This window comes from Festucalex cinctus, chromosome 11 (assembly GCF_051991245.1).
Source record: "Festucalex cinctus isolate MCC-2025b chromosome 11, RoL_Fcin_1.0, whole genome shotgun sequence".
Classification (NCBI taxonomy): domain Eukaryota; kingdom Metazoa; phylum Chordata; class Actinopteri; order Syngnathiformes; family Syngnathidae; genus Festucalex; species Festucalex cinctus.
In genome coordinates, this window is record NC_135421.1 from 27,435,231 (window position 1) to 27,456,268 (window position 21,038).

At 39.7% G+C, this 21,038-nt stretch overlaps 1 protein-coding gene and 2 long non-coding RNA genes across 3 annotated transcripts in view; 1 reads left to right on the forward strand and 2 right to left on the reverse strand.

Moving 5' to 3' along the window:
* The window catches only part of LOC144030858 (uncharacterized), a 100,952-nt gene that overhangs the window by 34,323 nt on the left and 45,591 nt on the right, over positions 1 to 21,038 (forward strand). The gene's annotated exons all lie outside the window — the stretch shown is intronic.
* On the reverse strand, positions 12,170 to 13,430 carry LOC144030930 (uncharacterized). The gene is made up of 3 exons (XR_013287392.1): positions 13,213 to 13,430; positions 12,956 to 13,122; positions 12,170 to 12,776 (listed from the first exon to the last, which is right to left on the reverse strand). It is a non-coding gene; the product is annotated as an uncharacterized LOC144030930 (long non-coding RNA).
* LOC144030856 (protocadherin-17-like) overlaps positions 16,079 to 21,038 on the reverse strand; it is a 30,284-nt gene continuing 25,324 nt past the window's right edge. The window contains exon 4 of the mRNA XM_077537491.1: positions 16,079 to 20,278. Coding sequence (XP_077393617.1) covers positions 19,719 to 20,278 — 560 coding nt within the window. The 3' untranslated portion in view covers positions 16,079 to 19,718. The remainder of the gene's footprint in view (positions 20,279 to 21,038) is intronic.

Below are 21,038 nucleotides of genomic sequence, written 5' to 3' on the forward strand. Positions count from 1 at the left end.
CCGCCCACAGCGGCGTCGCAAAATGTCGGCGCTCGTGCTCGCTCTTTGATTGACACTCGTCATTCGTTTCGTTAAACTGACAATTTATTAACGTGATACATATTTGGCAAAGTTGATCAAGAGTGAGGCTTTAAACCGGGGGGTGTGCAAACTTTTTCATTTGAGGGCCACGTCATGTTATGAAGAGAAATTGTGTTTAGTCCGAAAAAATTTTCAAATAATGGATTTGTGCTTTTGCATATTTAGAAAATGATACAGTATATAAACCAATTTATTTGTAAGATGGCAGTAGGGTTATTATAGTTTTGCAATTTTTCATTTTAGTTTTTATTTTGATTTGAGTTTTGTTTTTTAAAATGTAGTTCGTTTTAATTCGTTTTCAGGGTGGTTCTGATAGTTTTTTTTTTTTTAAATTAGTTTTAGTTCTTTAATAAATGCTTAGTTTTGGGTTAGTTAGCTTTAGTGTTAGTTTTTTTTTATTTTTTTATTATTATTACTTGTGCGCAATATTTAAAAAACACCACGGTCACGGCATCATTATTCCAGTTATTATAGTTTTGGAATTTTTCATTTTAGCTAGTTTTTATTAGTTTTCAGGGTGGTTCTGTTAGTTTTTATTAGCTTAGTTCTTAAAAAAAAAAAAAAAAAAAAAAAGCTTAGTTTTAGTTTAGTTTGGGCGGCACGGTGCCTGACTGGTTAGCACGTCCGCCTCCCAGTTCTGAGGACTCGGGTTCGAGTCCAGGCTCCGCCCTTCCTGGGTGGAGTTTGCATGTTCTCCCCGTGCCTGCGTTGGGTCTTCTCCGGGTACTCCGATGAGGATGATCTTAAAATGATCTTAAAGTACAATATGTCAAGTCTTTCATAAATGTAAGAAAATACTTTTAAATTCATGTGAACAGTAAACGTCAAGAAAACAGTAAGAAATAATTATTAAAAAAAAAAGAATCGATTTGTTTTTTTTAAATAAATTTTTTCTGCAATTGAGTGGGTGTACCCCACCTCTCCAAAGCCCGCCGAGACGGGCGAACCCAATGAGTAAAAGTGTGATTGAAAATGGTTGAAGAGAATTTATGTACTGTTTGTGTTTTTTGACATTTTAATTGGAGTGGCCCCGTCGCCCTGCTCCGCAGTGAAAAATGGTACAGTCCCGCCATCACTAAGTCAGCAGTTAGCCTCATAGCGTTCGTTCGGCCCAACAAACAAACACAAATACAGTGGCGCCTTGACTTACGAGTGCCCCAATTTATGAGTATTTATGGCTGATGCTTTACACCAGGGGTGTCCAAACTTTTTCATTTGAGGGCCACATACAGGACATCAGAAGGACGCAAGGGCCACATGATGTTACGAAGAGAAATTGTGCTTAGTCTTAAAAATTGTACAAATAATTTATTTGTGCTTTTGCATATTGAGAAAAATGCTACAGTATATAAACCAATTTATTTGTAATATGGCAGTCGGGTTATTATAGTTTTGCAATTTTTCATTTGTTTTTATTTTGATTTGAGTTTTGTTTTTTAAAATGTAGTTTGTTTTAATTAGTTTTCAGGGTGGTTCTGATTTTTTTGTAGTTTTAGTTCTTTAATAAATGCTTAGTTTTAGGTTAGTTAGTTTTAGTGTTAGTTTTTTTGTTTTTGTTTTTTTTTTTTATTACTTGTGCGCAGTATTTAAAAAACCACCATGGTCGCGGCATCATTATTCCAGTTTATATCAAAATAAACCTACTAAAAATCACATTTAAAATCATCTCCAAAAGGCTCATGCATTAAATTAATTACCAAAGACTAAAACAAAGGACATTTTTTCTATAATTATAGTTAGTTTTCTTTTTTTAAAAAGCATCTTCGTTTTTATTTTATTTTGTTAACGAAATTGTTTTTTGAATTTAAATTTTTTCGTTAGTTTTAGTTAACTAAAATAACCTTTAATAGCGCCTGTATTTTTCGACACCCTCCCTTCTTACTTTGAACATCTCCAAACATTTTTGTTTTTATTTGATTTGAACTGAGTCAAATGCCATTTTTTTTTTTTTTAGCATATGTCGCGGGCCACTAAAAAATGGACGGCGCGGGCCGCAAATGGCCCCCGGGCCGTAGTTTGGACACCACTGCTTTATACAATACAGTGCCATTTGTCTGTATGAAAAACATTTAAAAATGGTGGTGTTTTTTTTTTGGGGGGGGGGGGGGGGGGGGAATAACAGAACACAAACTTGCAAATCAGGGTACCTACCACTGTACTTTTTGTACAAAAAAGTGTCTCCAAGTTAATTTTACAGCTATTACCCTGGCTTTCATTAGACAGGTGTACCTAATGAAGTGACACCTTGAGTACAATAACATTATACTCCACAGCGGCTTTGAATCCAAACTGCACATTATCAAATACAAAAACATTGTCTCCATGTCACTGAGTTTGTTAATTCAATTCAACGGCAATCTCGATTCCGCATCTCTCACAATTAGCTTTTGTGAAGCTCTGCTAACGACTGAACGTAACAGACAGACAGACAGAAGCCAGCCAGCGAGAATGTCGGCCGGCCGCTGGAAAGCGGCCCAGCGTTTCCACCGTCTCGCTAATGGTGTTTGCTTGCTGCGATCGCAACTGTGATGGACGAAAGGCAAAGGGGTCACGTTTTTGCGCGCCAGCCTGGAAATGGATTCGAGGAAGATGGAAGAAATCTTAACCTGAGTTTGGAAGACTTCTGAGAAATCGGAGTGGTTGACTCAACAAGACGATAAAATTAGTTTGTAAATTTGAACATGCAAGCACACATTGATCGCTTCACAAGCAAATTATATTCCCTTCATCTAACAATTAGAATAGATTTTAAACGTAGAAGGCCAAAACATCCCTAATGAAAATTAAATTGCACTAATAAACCAACCACTCAAGGGTGCTAGAACTGCACAAATGGAAATCAACCTGGCTTTTTGAACAGTTGTGTTCCTTTTAAATATTGTGAACATGACGGCGACGATATTGTGGTTTTAACTCATTTGCTCCCAATAACGTGTAAATACGTTGTTGTTTTTTATGTTTTAAGTGTCCCGTATTTATACGTTTTTTGTTTTGTTTTTGTTTTTATGCTAGAGCATACAAAAGGCTTTGATGCAGCCTCTCAGCTGCAAAGAACAGTTGCAGAAATGGTAGTTATTACACAAACGGCCAGCAGGTGGCAGCAGAGCAAAGGAGATCAACCAGGGCCATGTAGAAAAAAAAAGCTCAATTACTTACAATTTTGAATAGATTTGTGGAAACTGATGAAACTTAGCTCTCTTCTAATGTTAATTGCTGCAAAACGGAAACGGATAGAAACATACTTTTTTTTTTCCTGATGAAAGAGGAGACTTTAATCATTCTTTTGATAGGTTCCATGCTTTTATAGCAATAGAACACAATATTCTGTGGGCCTTGCAATATCCGTCAAAATCTAGTAATACAGCCAGTTTAAAATGTTTGTGACAAATGCTTTCGAGGTTACTAAAGTCGCAAAATGTATCCATTTGCACTGCACGTATTTATAGCGTAGGACAGTGATAGAATACAGTGCGTTCCGACTTGTGTACAAATTGCCACCAAAAAAAATAAAAATAAATCAGGGTCCGATAATAATGTCAGCCCAAATGCATCTGTTAACTTCCTTTTGATGAGACAAACACATTTGGGATGTGAGACATCAGCAAAATGAGCAAGAATATAAGCCAAGTGAGCATCTAAAGGACACGCTCTTTTTATTTGGCTTTATTAGTGGCAGATTTATCAATAGCGGCTGGCCATGAACAATCCCCCACATGGTAGAAGCTGGCCGTTTTACACAGCCAGCCGAGCTGCTTGACCTTGGACTTTCAAATGCTCTTTGGAGTGTCTGTTTTGCATAGCCTTGAGTACTCGTGCTCGTCAGCCGAGTAGGATCGGTTGGCTTCGTTGACACTGAATGTGCTTTATGATGTTACTAGAGCTGTCGAAATTAATCGACAAGTAATCGATTATCGTATTAGTTGACAACTATTTTAATCATCGAGTAATTGCTTGAAGCCATTTTTTTTAAATTTAATTTCAACAGTAATTGTTCACTGATTTCTGTAGTTCTTCATGAAAGAAGATTTTCTGTGTTTAATCAAAATAACACAAACATCTGTTTTTACTTTGGAAAACAATGACCAAACTGGTAACACAGTACAACATCTACCCCCCTTTGTTTTGTTTTTTTTAAGTCACGATACAAATATAATGTATGAAATAACCACCAATCACTGGTTAATAAACTGTAATCAGGGTAAAAAAAAAAAATTGTTATGCAAAATTAAAATGAATCCCATTAGTCGATTAATTGATCAAATAATCGGTAGATTAATCGATTCAAAAAATATTTGATAGTGACAGCACTAAATGTCACTTCATTCCCCCGGAGATTAAATGAATATATGTGACCCGCTCCGGCAAAATGGTCCACATGTCGCGAGGATCAACCTAGCGATATGCACAATATTAAACAGTTGGACATTTTTGTCCATTTTGAGATTTCTCCACAAATAGCCTCCTTGAGGTCTGTAGTTTCATTTCCAAGCAGCAAAAAAAAAATCAACATTGTAACAGAAGTGTATGAAAATAAGCAATTATTAGACAGTTTGCATCGGAACTAGCGGGAGTGTTTTTAGCCTAGCTGCTAGCTTAGCGCCACATCTTGCGCAACTGTTTAGAAACAACACCTCGCACGCGTTCTTAGATCGTCAACACTTTCCTTGTAAACAAGTAGAGAGGTGTAATTACAAATCCTCATTTCAGTATCCGTTGTCACCTTTTAGACGCTACAGAATGTGCTCTCAATTCAACGTGGGAATACGGAGCTAACGAAATGAAAATAGCGAGCCAGCATTAGTCGACTTTTTAAGGGCAAGGCCAGCGTAAAGTGGAACTCTGTCCCATTTTCACCATTTAAATAGTTCAGCGCTGAAAGAGAGACCATGAGAAATGTAAAGGGAGATATTATAACGCTAATGTGGAACCACTCGCAATATGGATGATGCCATCCTCTCACCTCTGATCAACATTTTACGCAACAACCTCCTACTATACTAATCACAGGGCTTATTTGCCTTTTTTTTTCTTTTTTGCGAAGTGACACCAATACAAGCAATTAAACAGAATCAGGTCACAAGTTGAAGTTCCATCTGCATACATTTGGAGTCGGTGATTATAGCTTGCTACGTATTTGGGTTGATCGGTGATGGGGGGGTGAAAATGGCCATATACTGTAATAAAACCATCAAAGACGACATGCGTGATGAGATCATTTGCGGGAAATTGCACATGCCCACGTTGATGTTAGCTTGACTTTGCACTCGAAAAACCTGTCTCGTTATAAGAAATGACTTTTCTCATTAAGTCAGAAAGGGTCAATTGCCCTGCTGGTTTTGTTCTGAAAGACAACCTTATTTTTTTCTTTGTGATTTGCTTTCTTGGTGCACAGTTGGAAGAAAGGAGAGAAGAAGGGGAAAAAAAAAAAGAAATCACCATCAGAACAATCTCACTCTGTGACTGCAAGTTCAATGTGTGTCTGTGTGAGGTGTGTATAAATCATGGGCAAAGAACACCAGCTGTTCACAATCGAAAGGTGTCTGACTGAATTCTAATCGGCATTCTCACCACACCTCTGTCGATGCTGTTTGTATGTTTGGAAAAAGGACGTTGCCAAAAAAAAAAAAAAAAAATTGCCAGAACAGTTTTCATTCAAAGCTGGAGTGGCGACTTCATTATTTGACGCTAAATTTATTTTTTAATGGATTTTTTCACAAGATATACTAATCCTTGTGGAATACAGCGTAACAATTATATGCAGACGTACTTCATAATTAGGGTCTGAGCATAAAGCCCCCCTTGGAATTATTCTTTTTTTTCCCTCTAATAACTATAATTTGGGAGGGGCTCAGTCTGCTGGAAAACTCACCAATTTTGCAAGCCTGGTGAAAAATATGTATTTTATGGGTTCCAAACGTACTAAGTAGTGCTGGCTCATAAGATCAAGAACAATTTGCCCTCAACACAAATCTATCTCGATCATTTAGAACGATGCCAACCTTATGACAGGAATGGATCATTTTGCTTAAAAAACATCCATGAAGGGAAACATTTCATGCCTCATATTTTGACTTAATCCTACTAATGGCTTGGCCCAAATTAGCCAAATTTTAGTAGTAGGTAAACTAGGGGTGGGACGATACGGGTAAAGCACGATTCAATACTGTGGCGATATTTGGCTCACGATATCGATAATATCACGATACACGATATTTGCGATTTTTGATATATTGTCAAAAAAAATTAGCAATATATCACGATATGTGACTGAAAAAAAAACAAAAAACAAGTGGCCATAAAAAGGAAAATGTCTAATTATGCATTTATTTAATGGCAAAACTTCGTACAATATACAAAGTTGTGCGTAGTACTTCACTGCCTCTGAACCTTTTAACTGTAAACATTGTAAAGTGAGACAAATTAAAGTGCATAAAAATGTATAACAACGCTGCACAACTGGACACATTATATCGATATCTATCGTCAGTGTATCGATAATTTATTGCAACAGAGAGCGCAACAATATATTGCGATATCGATTTTTTTTTTCCTCCCGCCCCTAATGTAAACCTGTAATGTAGTACACAAATCTGAGCATTCTTATTTATGTATTGTAGATATCGTTCCATCCATTTTCTTATCCGCTTACTCCTCACAAGGGTTGTGGGGATGCTGGAGCCTATCCCAGCCAGCTTTGGGCAGTGGGCAGGGATACACCCCGAAATGGTTGCCAACCAATTGCAGGGCACACAGGTTGTAGATACTATTTTTATCCCAAATGACTTCATTGTTGGACTAATAAAACTTACACATGGGGTATGTAAACTTATGACCACAACTGTAGCTGTCCAACACAGATGAGAAACACTATTAACTCATTTGCTCCCAATAACGTATAAATACGTTTTTTTAATGTTCTAAGTGTCCCAAACACGTATTTGCACGTTTTTTGTGTTTTTTTTATGCTAGAGCATCCAGAAGGCTTTGATGCAGCCTCTCAACTGCAAAGAACGGTTGCAGAAATGGTAGTTATTACACAAACGGCCAGCAGGTGGCAGCAGAGCAAAGGAAATCAACCAGGGCCATGTTGAATAAAAGCTCAATTACTCACAATTTGAAATAGATTTGTGAAAACTGATGAAACTTAGCTCTCTTCTAATGCTAATTGCTGCAAAACGGAAACAGATAGAAACATACTTTTTTTTTCCTGATGAAAGAAGAAACTTTAATATTTCTTTTGATTGTTCCATGCTTTTATAGAAAAAGAACACAATATTCTGTGGGCCTTGCAAAATCAGTCAAAATCCAGTAAAACAGCCGGGGCGAATGGGATTGCGAAATGTGAAAATGTCGGCGAGTGAATGAGTTTTACATTTTTTTTTTTTCTTGCCCATGCCTTTAAGTGTGGGTTTAAGCTGCTGAGTACAACATCAAAGTTTGTTCATGATTTTGAGGATTCTCAGAAAATTAGCATAGTCGGTTAGCATAGTTTGCAAAAACAGCTACAGCACCCAAATAAGCTCCAACTGGATGCCGAAGCAATCATTTCAAAGTGTAAACACTTGCGAAGATTAATAGCGATCGTGTTGTTGTATATTTAACCATTTCTTAGCTCATTGATAATTATTGTGAGAACTCATTCACATAATCAGTGCTTTCATAGTATTATAATGTATACATAAAGGTAATTTGAGCACGTGTTATGCTGCTACCTAACTCTCAGTTGGAACAAGTTTGGCATACACTATGTGAAGAATGTATTCTTGCTCGAGAACCGACTACCAGTTTTCACGTTGGCGAATGATAGCTAGCCGGCTAATGCTAACCGGATCCCCGCTGGTGCCCCTATATGTTAAATCCGGCTGCCTATTTGCATGAAACATAACGCAAGTGGTTTATTGGGCTTACGTCGGTGTCGGTATCGCCGCTGTCTGTCAACAGAATCACATTAAACCTCCCCGAGGCCCCTTTTACTTACATTCATCAGAGCGAGGAAGAAGCCGTCGCTTTGTGGAACAGATCCAAAGCACGGAGCAGATCGCGGGGAGATTTATTTCTAATGAAAGATGAAGTTGACCTTTAAAGAGACAGAAGATCGGCCATATTTGGGCTAATATCTATTAGCGTGGTGGATTTAGAGGGGAGTTTATCCAAGCCAGTGGCCTTGGCTTGAGGTCTGTGCTCTTGAGTGCACTTGTAGTGGCGGCTTGACAGCCCATGTCACATATTCATATGCCCCCCCCCCCCCCCCCCCCCCCCGCCCCCCAACTACCCCCTCCTTTGTTGATCAAATATGTACTAACCGCCCTCTGGCTGTCGTTTCATATCACACAGACGACACAATACTATCAGTTTCTTCCTTGTGTATTTTCCCCCGAATGTCAAACTCAAAACTCCCTGGGGCTGAAGTAATTAAATGACAGCTAATTCCTTTCATAAAATACCCATTAGCATCACGTTGCGATTCAGACGGCTTTGTCGTTCAAAGGTGTTTTGTCAGTTAGGCTGTCAAAAGCATTGACGGCTTTTTCTAATACGTTTTTTTTTTTTCTCACATGTTCTTCAGATGTATGTAAAGGAAACACATTCAGGTAATTGTGTGTGATTAGAGATTTTGATTGAGGGTTTTTAATCTATACGTATTTTTTTTTTCCATTCGGGTCCCAGGTGAGCTGCAGCCTATTCTGGCTGATTTTAGGTCACAGGTGGGTGCGGGTCCACCCTGGACTCTTTTCCAGCAAACCACAATACCGTATTTTTCGGATTATAAGTCGCAGTTTTTTTCATAGTTTGGCCGGGGGTGCGACGTATACTCTGGTGCGACTTATGTGTGAAATTAACACATTATTATATAATTTCACGTTATTTTCACACTAAACCGCAAGAGGGCGCTCTAGGCCTATGTTGATAAGTTCAACATTGCCGGTAGAAGAGGAAGCGGCGCATCGTCTACCTCCCGAGTTGGGGGAGTTGTTTAAAAGTGACACCGAGGATGAAGATTTCATTGGATTTAGTGATTTGGAGTGAAACTGATAGTTTGGTAAACTTGTTAACATGTTCTTTATGCTAGAGTTATATGAATAACTTGTAGTGATGGGAACATAATTCACCCACGGAACGTTCCGGGTGGGAAGGTTTTGTTATGTGGAAAAGGGGAGTTAGCCTGTTAGCTTCTAGCTGAGTGGGGAGTTGCTGTTAAGACCTCAGAAGCTGATGTCAATAAAACGCCAGCCTTTGGCTCCGCCCTTCAACACTCCGCCTCCGACTCCCGTCACTGCTCGCGACAAACTCTTAATATGTGACGTCGTTACTGACATTACCAGGCATGTCAGTCATGTGACGTTAGTATACCGTACACTTATTCATCCTGTTGTTCTCTCTTTTATTTTTATTTTAAATTGCCTTTGTCAAAGATGACATGTATGTCTTGGGTGTTGGATTTTACCAAATAAATTTCCCCCAAAAATGCGACTTATACTCCAGTGCAACTTATATATGCTTTTTCCTTCTTAATTATACATTTTTTGGCTGGTTCGACTTATAATCCGGAGTGACGTATAATCCGAAAAATACGGTAGGGTTTCCAATCACCACTTTCTGGATGTCATTTTGTAATTAAAACACACTATACGTGCATCAGTAGTTTTCCAACTGGGGAAGAAATTCTTTAAATGTATATATTAACAAAAAATTTAAATAAATAAAACCATAAACGTTACGGGCGGCACGGTGGAATGAGTGGTTAGCACGTCCGCCTCCCAGTACTGAGGACTCGGGTTCGAGTCCAGGTTCCGGCCTTCCTGGGTGGAGTTTGCATGTTCTCCCCGTGCTTCTCCGGGTACTCCGGTCTCCTCCCACATTCCAAAGACATGCAGGCAGGTTAATTGGGTGCTCCATATTGTGCCTAGGTGTGCTTGTAAGTGTGGATGTTTGCGATTGGCTAGCAACCAGTTCAGGGTGTGCCCCGCCTACTGCTCAAAGCCAGCTGAGATAGGCTCCAGCACCCCCCACGACCCTAGTGAGGAATAGCGGTCAAGAAAATGGATGGATGGATGGATGGATGGATGGATGGATAGATGGATAAACGTTACATAACAAAAAAAAAATGCACGTAATCTATCGTCTTTTTTTTTTTTTTAGGACAGTTTTCCATTGTCGTTAAATACATGTTAAGATATTAATATGACTTGAAACTGGAAGAAGCTGAAGTCGCATCAGAATTAAACCACTGAGACCTAGAGTGGGGTAACTCAAATTTTGTCATTTTACCAGAGCGTGACTTCAAGTTTTACGGCTACATAAAATGGAGGGGATTTATATGTTGGTGATTTATATGGCAATTACTTCTTCTGGATACTTGGTTTTACAGAAATTATGGTTTCCCTCAGATTTTGGAATTTAGCCAACTATAGTGATTTGAACTCGGATCATCTCGGATATTCTTCTTGGATCATATTACATGCAATTTGTATTCACAACTGGGAATGCTATGCACCTTCGGCTTTTGTTTGAAATTAAATTTAACATAAGTAAAAATTTAACACCACACCCCTGGTCAAACCATGCAGAAAGTCAGTAGTATTTGCAATAAACTTTGACTTCTTTTTCAACCAGCCTCATTTTCAATTAAAAAAATATGCAGGTCGAGCTAATGAATTCTAGGGATGTAACGATAAAAGTAATATTGTGATATCGCGATATTAAACTGCCACAATATCATCGTCGTCATGTCACAATATTAAAAGCTGCACATCTGTTAAAAAAAAAAAGTCAGGTTGATTTCCATTTGTGTAGTTCTAGCACCCTCTTGTGGATAGTTTTTTAGTGCAGTGCAATTTTCACAAAGCATGTTTTGGCCCTTCTATGTTTAAAATCCACACCAATGGTCACATGAAGGGGATCGTAATATACTTGTGAACCGAGTCAATATGAGGAGGAACTCAATGTGTGCGTGCGTTAGCAAGTGCCTCAATATTAAGTGTTAGTAGAGATTGTAGATTGTTTATATGCATTGCAATATTGTGTATTTTTTTTTAGTATGAGCTATTTATTTATTTATTTTTTACAATATTGTGACCTTTTTTTTTTTTATACCACCAACTTCCCCACAATATCTCAACTCAACTCAACTTTATTTATAAAGCGCTTTAAGAACAGGCATTGCTGTATACAAAGTGCTGTACATAAGCAAACATCAGTTTTGCGGTAAACAAGAACAAAGCAAACATTTTGAAGTGCCAATACAGTTTTTTTTTGTTTTGTTTTTTACAAGTAAATACATTTTACATCAGAAAATAAATAAAAAGTAGTGAATAAATAAGTACATAAATAAGTAGACCAAACATCAAACTCATACACACCACAAAACACCAAGAACAAGTCTCATGTTGCGCCAAAAGCCAAAGAATACAGATGTGTTTTAAGACGTCTTTTAAAAAGAGGATAACGAGGGGGACTGCCTAATATTTAGTGGAAGGTCGTTCCAAAGGGAGGGACCGGCAACAGCAAAGTCTCCATCTCCTCTAAGCCTCCGTTTAGCCTTCGGTACCTCCAATCGAGTCCGGTCCGCTGACCTGAGGCACCGGGCAGGTGTGTAGGGGTGCAAGAGCTCGGCCAGATAAGGTGGGGCAAGACAATTGAGAGATTTGAAAACAAATAGAAGAATCTCAAAGTGGATTCTAAATTTCACGGGCAGCCAAGTGAAGAGAGGCCAGGATAAGGGTTATGTGTTCCCTCTTACGGGCACCAGTAAAGAGACGAGCAGCAACATTTTGGACAAGCCGGAGGACTGGCTGATATCGTGATAATGATCGTATTGTGACCTACATATCATGAAAATATCGTATCGTGATGTTATACGGTTTATGGTATATCGGTTTTATCTGTATGTTTATCTCTATGGTGTCTTTTATTGCAGAACACAACAAGCATTCCACAGTCAGCTCACCAACATCTGGTGTTGTGTAGAGAATATTCATCAGACAGTCAGTGACAATTGCTTTCAACAGTTTTGGCTGTTATGTTACTTCCTATGTTGGAAAATTGCCGGTTGCACTTCCTCACCCTGTTTGTTGTGTTTTTTTTTTTGTTTTTTTTTCGAAATAGGCAAAATGCCAGTCTTTACAGGCGGTGTGAAAGTGGGAGTATATCACATCATATCGCATATTCAACGAAGAGATCAGGGCCCGCAAACGCCTGGGGGTTTGAGAACCACAAGCATAAACAAGCCCTTTGTTTGCTTTTAGACCTAAAACATAAAAAGAATGTGTCGTTTTAATATTCGGCCCCCCGAGGGCACGCACGCTGCGTTCAATGACACCCCTCCATCCAAATGAAAATGACCCTCGCGGTTGCGTTCCCCCGACCGAGCGAAACCATCTTCGCAAAGACGGGCTCTTAATCGTCTGTGTTGTTGAATTATTGAATTAAAAGCTTAAGTGAGCAGGGCGAGCGCGTCAATTCCGCGCAAGTGAAATGGCGCTCGCCTTGTCCCATTTCCATCTGAAAAGATGGCTCGTGTGTATGCGAAATTCGGAAAGAATGGCGGCATTACGCCGATCGCTTTCATTGTCTGTAATTCCTTTTTCACCGCCACTGTCATCAATCTGAGAGACAAGTCGCATTCATCCAACGCAGCACGCTAGTCTCTAATCTGCATTCCGCTCCACGCCGTAGCACTTTTCTGTACCAGAGCTCTGTGTAATCAAGGGAAAAAAGGTTTATTCCAAAGCCAATTCTTCTTAATTATGGCAGAAGTGGAGGTTCAAACTGCTTTAGTGAGATGGAGTTAAAGACAACGTGAGTGCGGCATGCGCAAAAAAAAAAAAATGAGGGGAAAATAGTTGAGCCGCCGTCTACTTGACATTCCTCTCACCTGTTCTGCCGACATTCCCCCGTGATCTCAAACCTCGGGACTGATCCACATGAAATGATGCCGTGCTCTCCCCGTCTGTATTTCAATGGGATGAGTTGCTGTGACCCACGCAATCTCCCTCTCGGAGACGATTTCAACTTATGCAGATGAGCTCATCAGAGGGCTGCCTGCCGAGATGAGACATCTAAGGTCTGGAATTGTGTCAATAACGGCAGCGAAAACAAATGCAAATCCAAATCCAAATTAATGTGTTTTACCCGAGGAGGAAACGGAGAGTCGCACTTCGAGTCTGCGCTCTGTAGATGACGGGGTTCTGTTTTCCGCCAGCTTGTGTGCAAAACACACACGCACACACAATACACAATACGAGGCATTCTCAAAGTGCTCACCGTTGAAAGTGAGGTACAAAAATCTCCAGAATCTACACCAAGAAACAAGAGCTTTCTGTGTTGTTCTTTTAGAGATGAAACGTCGAAATCACTGCTATATTTGCTGGATCCATCTGGGTAAACACGCAGCCGCGCTCACGCTCGCTCGCTCGCTCGCTCGCTCGCTCTTTATAGGCTCTGTAGAGCAAATGAATTGGTTCTGGTCCAGAATTTGAGAGCAGAATTCCTCCAGTCCTGCTGATGTTTATGTCCCATGTCGTCTTCTGAGTGAATAATCTGCAGCCTCGTTTGCAAAGCAGGTTCGCTCCAAAAAAGGGAATCAGCCAACGGGTGGATGGTCCGAATGTTTTATGTATGCGGACCGAGGCCTTTTGTCACATGCGCCCACTCGTTCATTCTCCACTTTGCCGAAGGTCGCATCCGAGGCTGGATTTACACTGCGTGTCTAAGTGCCCAAATTCCAAATTTGATTTACATGTATTTTCAAGTTATATCCGTGTCCCATAACTCTCGGCTTATTTACCGAGATCTTCAAAAGCGCACGCATACGCGCGGCAAAAAAAATTGTAGACAACTAAACGGGTGTCAACAGAGGGCAGATGCGACACAAAGTGAAATCATAATGATACATAATTAAAGTCCTTGCGAAGTGAAACGAAATGTCACAGAGAAGAGTTGTTCATCATCATGCTAAATTTGAAAGAGAACAATGAAGTGTAATATAAAAAACAAAACAAAACAAAAAACAGGCAATTGTCTCCGCTCTCAAATGTGGGCGTGTCCGGCGATGAATGTGCTGAAACCACGCCCATCTATCAACATACATCAACTTCAAACTTCAACATACTACGACTGCTAGGGTGACCATATTTTTATTTATTTATTTACACAGTCGGACGCTGCTTCCACGTTCTGCGCATAATATCCATCCATACATCCATCCATCCATTTTCTGAACTGCTTGCTCCTCACAAGGGTCGCGGGGGGTGCTGGAGCCTATCCCAGCTGGCTTTGGGCGGGGTACACCCTGAACTGGTTGCCAGCCAATCACAGGGCACACAGAGACGAACAACCGTCCACAATCACAAGCACACGTAGTGACAATTCGGAGCGCCCAATCAACCTGCCATGCATGTCTTTGGAATGTGGGAGGAGACCGGAGTACCCGGAGAAGCCCACGCAGGCACGGGGGGGGGGACATGCAAACTCCACCCAGGAAGGCCGGAGCCTGGACTCGAACCCGAGTCCTCAGTACTGGGAGGCCGATGTGCTAACCACTCAACCACCCTGTGCATAATAAATGTTTACAATTAGAGCAATCCTTCAAAAAAAAAAAAAAAAAATGGTGCATCCAGTGTATAGACCCAAGGCACTCGTTTTTTCTTCAATACTAGAATAAAGTGTTGTTGAACATCCACTACAGTAGGTGGCAGTGTCACCCTCATTGTCAGAGTGCTGAGGGAGTCTGGAGAGGTCTAACTGACAACAATTTTATAAACAAATGATGCTATTTATAGTCGTGGCAAAGAGTTTGGGGAGGCAAAAAATATTTTCTTCTTCCTGGTGCAACAAAGAATAATTGAGAAGCACTGTTTGGTCCCATCCTTCTAATTGAAGCTAATTTGGGTGAATTCCCTAATAGCAGTTTGTGTAAGTATAAGCCCCAGAATTCAAGATAATTACAGTCAAACCTCGATTTCCAACATAATCCGTTCCAGAAGTTCTAAAAGCGATTTGTTCGAAATCCGAAACAATTTTTCCCATTATAATGAATGTAAATAATTTTAATCCGTTCCAAGTCTAAAAAGAAACTTGTTCCAAGTTTTTTTTTTTTACTATTTTACATCATAAACTGCACTGTATACTGTTTACAATAAATAGAAAAGGGGAGAAATAGACAGGATATCTAAAAAAACGTATCTAAAATGATGGGGGGGGGGGGGGGGATTCTTTTTTTTACTACTTTTCTCTTTTCTTCACCAGCTTTACACACATGGTGTTTTTTTTGTTTGTTTGTTTGTTTTTTTATAAATATAAATAAAAATTATGCAGCCAAATCAACAACACACTTGCCAGCTCCAAGGTAAGTTGTTATCTTTTAAATAATGCCTTGCTGTTGGTAGTTCATTAATGCTAACATCACGCGAGTAACATTATACATGAGACCTATTTGCACCAAATGTGTTCCTTGAACAATATAGTGTAATTTGCTCCTTTTTTTTTTTTTTTTTTTTTTTTTTTTTTAGTAGAATGATGGTCACATTGCTCACGTCGGTTGAATTTTACATATTTAGTGCCAAGGGGCTCGTGAATACGAAGTCATTGCGGATGCATTTTTTTTCCCCCCTAATCAAATTATCTCAATTTTGTATTTACAACTGTTAACACTTAATGCATTATTTGTTCGGCTGTTTGCTGCCGCAATGACCCATTTTACCCCCCCACGGGTATTATTAAAATTTAATTCGATCCTGTGTCTCAGAGTTCTTCTGTAGGAGAAAGAGGGGGGTGGGGGGGGGTCTCATAGCAGTTTGGCATTTATTTATTTAATTTTATCACACTCCAGTCCTGTCACATGTCTGTTTGAGATGTTTAAAATACATAATGTAAAAGGAAATAACTAACTGACGCCTGAAGCTCTGGCAGCTTTGAATTAGCATCGGCAACGTTACATGACGCTTTGCGCATCAGAGAGTGAGTCGACTCGTCTTGTGATGGGGTGCACTAATGTACAGTGCATGTTTCTTTATTTGTAGTTAAAAATATAGAGAGCAGTGACAAAAAAGAAGGAAAAAAACAAAACAAAACAAAACAAAAACACGCAGAGCTCCTCCAACAAGGATCTAGATTTGATCCCTGTTTAACTGCTTCCACAGTGCATTGCTATTATTGGAACATTTGCAGGATGATTCATATTCTTTTTTTTTTTTTTTTTTTTTTAATGTTGTTAAAGCAACAATATGCAATATCTCTACTTTAAACTAGCATCTTAACTCTTTGACTGCCAAAAACGTTTAATCACGATTAATAAAATCACAATGTATGCCGCCATAAACGTTAAATGACGTCATCTACGTTTTTTTTAATTATTATTTTTTTAATCAATGGGCAGTGCAACATCTAAGTGCAGCGCTGCCTGGTCAATGGGTTGTGGAATCAAAAACACTCACTAACTATGGCCACCAGATGGCAGCATTGCATCGCTTCAATGGGCTGCCCGTGTATCAAATTACAATGAAAGATGACGAAATCTGATGAAATAGAACGTTTTCAAGGATGACGTGAATGATAACGTTTTGATAACGTGTGGCAGTAAAAGAGTTAAAAATGATGTTCAATTAAATGTTATTTAGCAACAATTGATTGGGAGATGTGGATTGAACCACCTTATTTTTTATTTTTTTTTTTTATTTTTTATTTTTTTTGTAAGGCACACCAAGCAACGTGGCCGGAAGTGACTGCACTTAAAAGTGACTACACAATGTTACAATCGGTTACAACGCTTCGACGCACGCTAACTGATATAGCGCCGCATAATTGAGCGTTGTGCTAAAATGGAAAATTCTGCAAATCTGTATCGGGTTTTAAGGCTCCGCATATAATGTACTTTGTTTCATATTGAACCACAAAAACAGTGCGATTGTCAAGGAAGAAGCACATGGTCATAAAAGGGGGAACGTGCAAAAAATAAGGGTGTGTGGATATTTTAATTGGCTGTTGGCAATGATTAATCATCCCATCCACTGCACTTTTTTTTTTTTCTTTTTTTTTTTTTTCTTTTTTTAATAAACCTTACATTGGCGATTCACATTTCGAACCGCAGCAAAACTGGAAACTGCCGAATCCGACACACTGCGCTACAGTTAAGTTGATTTCGGCCGCATCACTCGGTGTGTTAAAAGGGTGGACGAAAAGCTGAGCTAGAATTGCTCAAATATTTCGATTGTGGATTTTAAGTCATTATTTTTCAAAATATCATAACAATGCTGACTAGAACAAATTTCGCCCCGCTTACTTGGGTGACAATCAAGTGCTACTTTAACTTTTTTTTAAAATTGGTTTTATTATTTTATCGTTTATACATTTTAATTCTCTTTTTTTTTTAAATCTTAATATCAACATAGTTCACTGTTGATTTGTATTTATAACAGTCAAAGTAAAGTAACATTTTGCACCTGAAGGGGGAGCCCGGAGCAGATGATTTACAAAAAAAAAACAAAAAAAACAAACAAAAAAAAGTCACATACTGTTGCTTTAACGTGTCTCTCACGTATGAACACGACAGCGTCGGAAGTCATCATCGGTCGAAATACAACGTCCTTCCATGCACACGGTGTATACAAATTTAATAAAATACACAAGTACAGTACAGTAGCCCACATTCACGTGTAAGCCCAGCTTATTTTCACACGAACAGCAGAGAGGACGACGATCAAATTACAAATACATTCTTTAAAAAAATTGTTTCATCGGAACCTCGAATGGTTTCACGAGAAGGGACGTCCCCTGTTGCACCACCGTTACAGTTCATAAGACACTTTACTTTTTTTTTTTTTTTGTATGTAACGCCACTGATATGTATGCGGTCGGCCTTTGAATTTTTCAAAGTGACGTTCCTTTAAAACACTAAATGGAGACAAATAGCTTCACCGTACAAAAGCAGACAGGACTCAATATAGCTTCAACAGTAGCAAGTTTTGTTCCAACAGCCACACAAAATTGGCGCTTGAAATGTGTAAAATACGGACATCTAAATCGACAGGTACGGTAACACCATGGAAACACTTGAAGTCAGGTAAGCACTGATTGGCCCGCAAACCTTCACAGCAAAGAGTCAAGGACACAATTTTCACCAGAAACACAACGAGTCACTCGGGATAGGGCTGCTAATCAATTCATCGATTAATTGCTCGTTAAGGGCGTATTGAGTGCAATTGATTGATTGAAATGGCAAATACGATTGCGCAAGTTGTTGACTGTGGCTTAATTGGAGTAGCATCTCGATTTGGAATATTTCATCAGTTAATTCAAAAAGTGCAAGTCATAAATATATATATATATATATATATATATAGACTCACTATACACAGGGTAAAATACTGCATTTTATGTTCTTTTGTATTAAAATGATCTAAATTCAGCATCTCGAGAAATTTACGTAAGGAACAGTCAGTAATGAACGTACCCTTAAACTTTGGTTTTCATGGTGAATCCTCCAAAATGATGGTCACATTTTGATGCACCAGGCCGAAATCCAACTGGGGGAAAACACTGCATTTGATTTGTTTGATGTGTTTAACTCTTTCACTTGCAGTCATTTTCACTGAATCTTCATTTTCACTTCGCTCCCGGCGGTTTGACTGGATTTTGAGTGATTTTGCAAGGCCCACAGAATATTGTGGTCTATTGTTATAAAAAACATGGAACATACCAAAAGAAAGGTTAGACTCTTCTTTCCTCAGGAAAAAAAAAAAAGTACGCTTGTATTTGTTTCCGTTTTGCATTAGAATATAGCGAAGTTGCATCATTATTCACAAACCTGTTAAAAACAGTGGGCAAAAAAACTTGTGGAAACATGGCTCTGGCTGATCTCTAATACTCTGCTGCCACCTGCTGGCCGTTTTTTTGTTCTTTCTTTTTCGTAATAACTACCATTGCTTAAAGCCATCTCTGCAGGTCAGAAGCCGCATCAAAGCCTTCTCTATGCTCTAGCATAAAAAAACAACATAGAAATACGTTTTTTGGACCATGGCAATATTTAAAATAAGATGTTTTTAGGAGCAAATGAGTTAATGTATCTATGTATGTACTGTAGGAGTAACAATATGAACTTTTGGCTTCAAACTTTTGACGATCATTTCAAGGATTCACCATGAAAAAAAAAAAAAGTGGCGTGAGAGCTCTTTCATCCCTGCTTGCAGCGCAAACAAACAATTCTTATGTAATACTGTTTTCTAATTTCTTGAGCCGTTGAAATTCAGATTTTGGTCGGCTGTCAGCTGCGATCATCCAGCTGAAGCTACATGAACTTTTCAACAATATTCCAATTCACTGAAATGCTGCCTAAAGAAGTACGTGACTTCCTCAAAAATGTTCTGCTCAATACAACACTGGCATGGAGTTAAGAACATTCAAAAGAGATTCTATAAAAAAAAAAAAATCAATTAATCGATTAATTGATCATTATTTTTCTCCATTGTCAAGGAAAAGTAGTCGATTGCCCATCCCTAAAAGTCACCGAGTAAAAAAACACAAACAAAACAAAGAAAGACACAGAGCAGATGATTTTTGGTTATACAATGTTTGGACCCCAAAGAAACAAACAACAACAAAAAAAATGGGCCCCAATGGCACGCTTGTGGGCCGGGAGCGCGTCAGTTCGCCGAGTCCCGCGGCTCGTACTCGGCCACGCCGCACTCCTGGCTGATGACGGCGCTGTGGATGAGGCTGCTGGCCAGCGCCTTGGGGCGCAGCTCGCGGCTCAGGTAGGCGGGCTCCTCCACCGCCGTGTGCAGCGGCGAGCACTGGCCGTCGGGCGGGCCGTAGGCACTGCTGTCTGAGCCGCCCCCCCGCTCCGCCGAGTCCAGTGGCGGCCCGCCCTTGCCCTTGGTGGGGCTCCCGGGGGCCGGCGGACTCTCCTGCAGGGGCGGGCAGGGCGCGCGCTGCGACTTCAAGTAGGGTTTGACGTTGGCCACGAGGACGGTGCTGTCCCGCTGCTCCTTGCCGAAGGTGCTGAGGGTTTTCCGACTGCCGCGGCTGATGGTGCCATAAATCTCTGTCTCTACCATGGCGTCCATCCCCACGGGGATGAAAAGGTTGGTGCGATTATCGGCGCTGTCCGCTTGGCTTCCGATCCGTAACTTTGGCATCCAGCATCTGTCAGAGTGTCCCAGCGCGCGACACTCGTCGGTGCAGTGGACTGATTTGTCTTGTTCTGCAAAAACAGTTTCACGTTTGTTACTTGGTCCCGCCGGGCTCCAAAGAAAGAACCGAGCGGCACGTGGCGCATGTTGACGGATGACTATCAATAATAAAAGAGTTTGGGATAAAAAAAAAAAAAAAAATCCAAGACATAACTCTAAATATAGTGTCAAATATCTATTATACATTAGTCAAAATGTTCCAAATAAAACCTGCAGAGTGGAAAAACAAAAATCAGAATTTTTGGTGATTTTTTTTTTTCCCACATTTCAGGTCAGTGACCCCCACGAGTGAATATGAATATTGGACTTTTAAATGGGAAGTCAAGTTAAAAATGGTCTGTTTAATGCAGAACTACTATTCTAAACAGAATATTCTAAATTAATTTTGCATTTAATTCATTCATGGAATATGATTTAGGGGTAGCAAAATCTGCCCATTTTGCCACTTGTGTCGACTGAAAACGTCACGACAGTTGCTCAGGGCTCAGGTAACGACCAATCGCCTTGCGAACGTCACATGACCAAACAGAAGACGCACTCTGAGTCGTGATTGGTCGTTACCTGAGCCCAGAGCAACTTTGATGCCATTTTCAGTGGCAAAATGGCCGCCCACCGAGTTGTTAGAAAAATTTTGCGGCCTAATTTATGTTCCATAAATGCGATATTCATCTGAATGCCATGTTTCGACTAGTATGCAAGCATACAACATATTACTGTCAAGAAAATTGTTGTGTTGACTTCATCTTTGATGAAATTTTGCATAAAATAGAA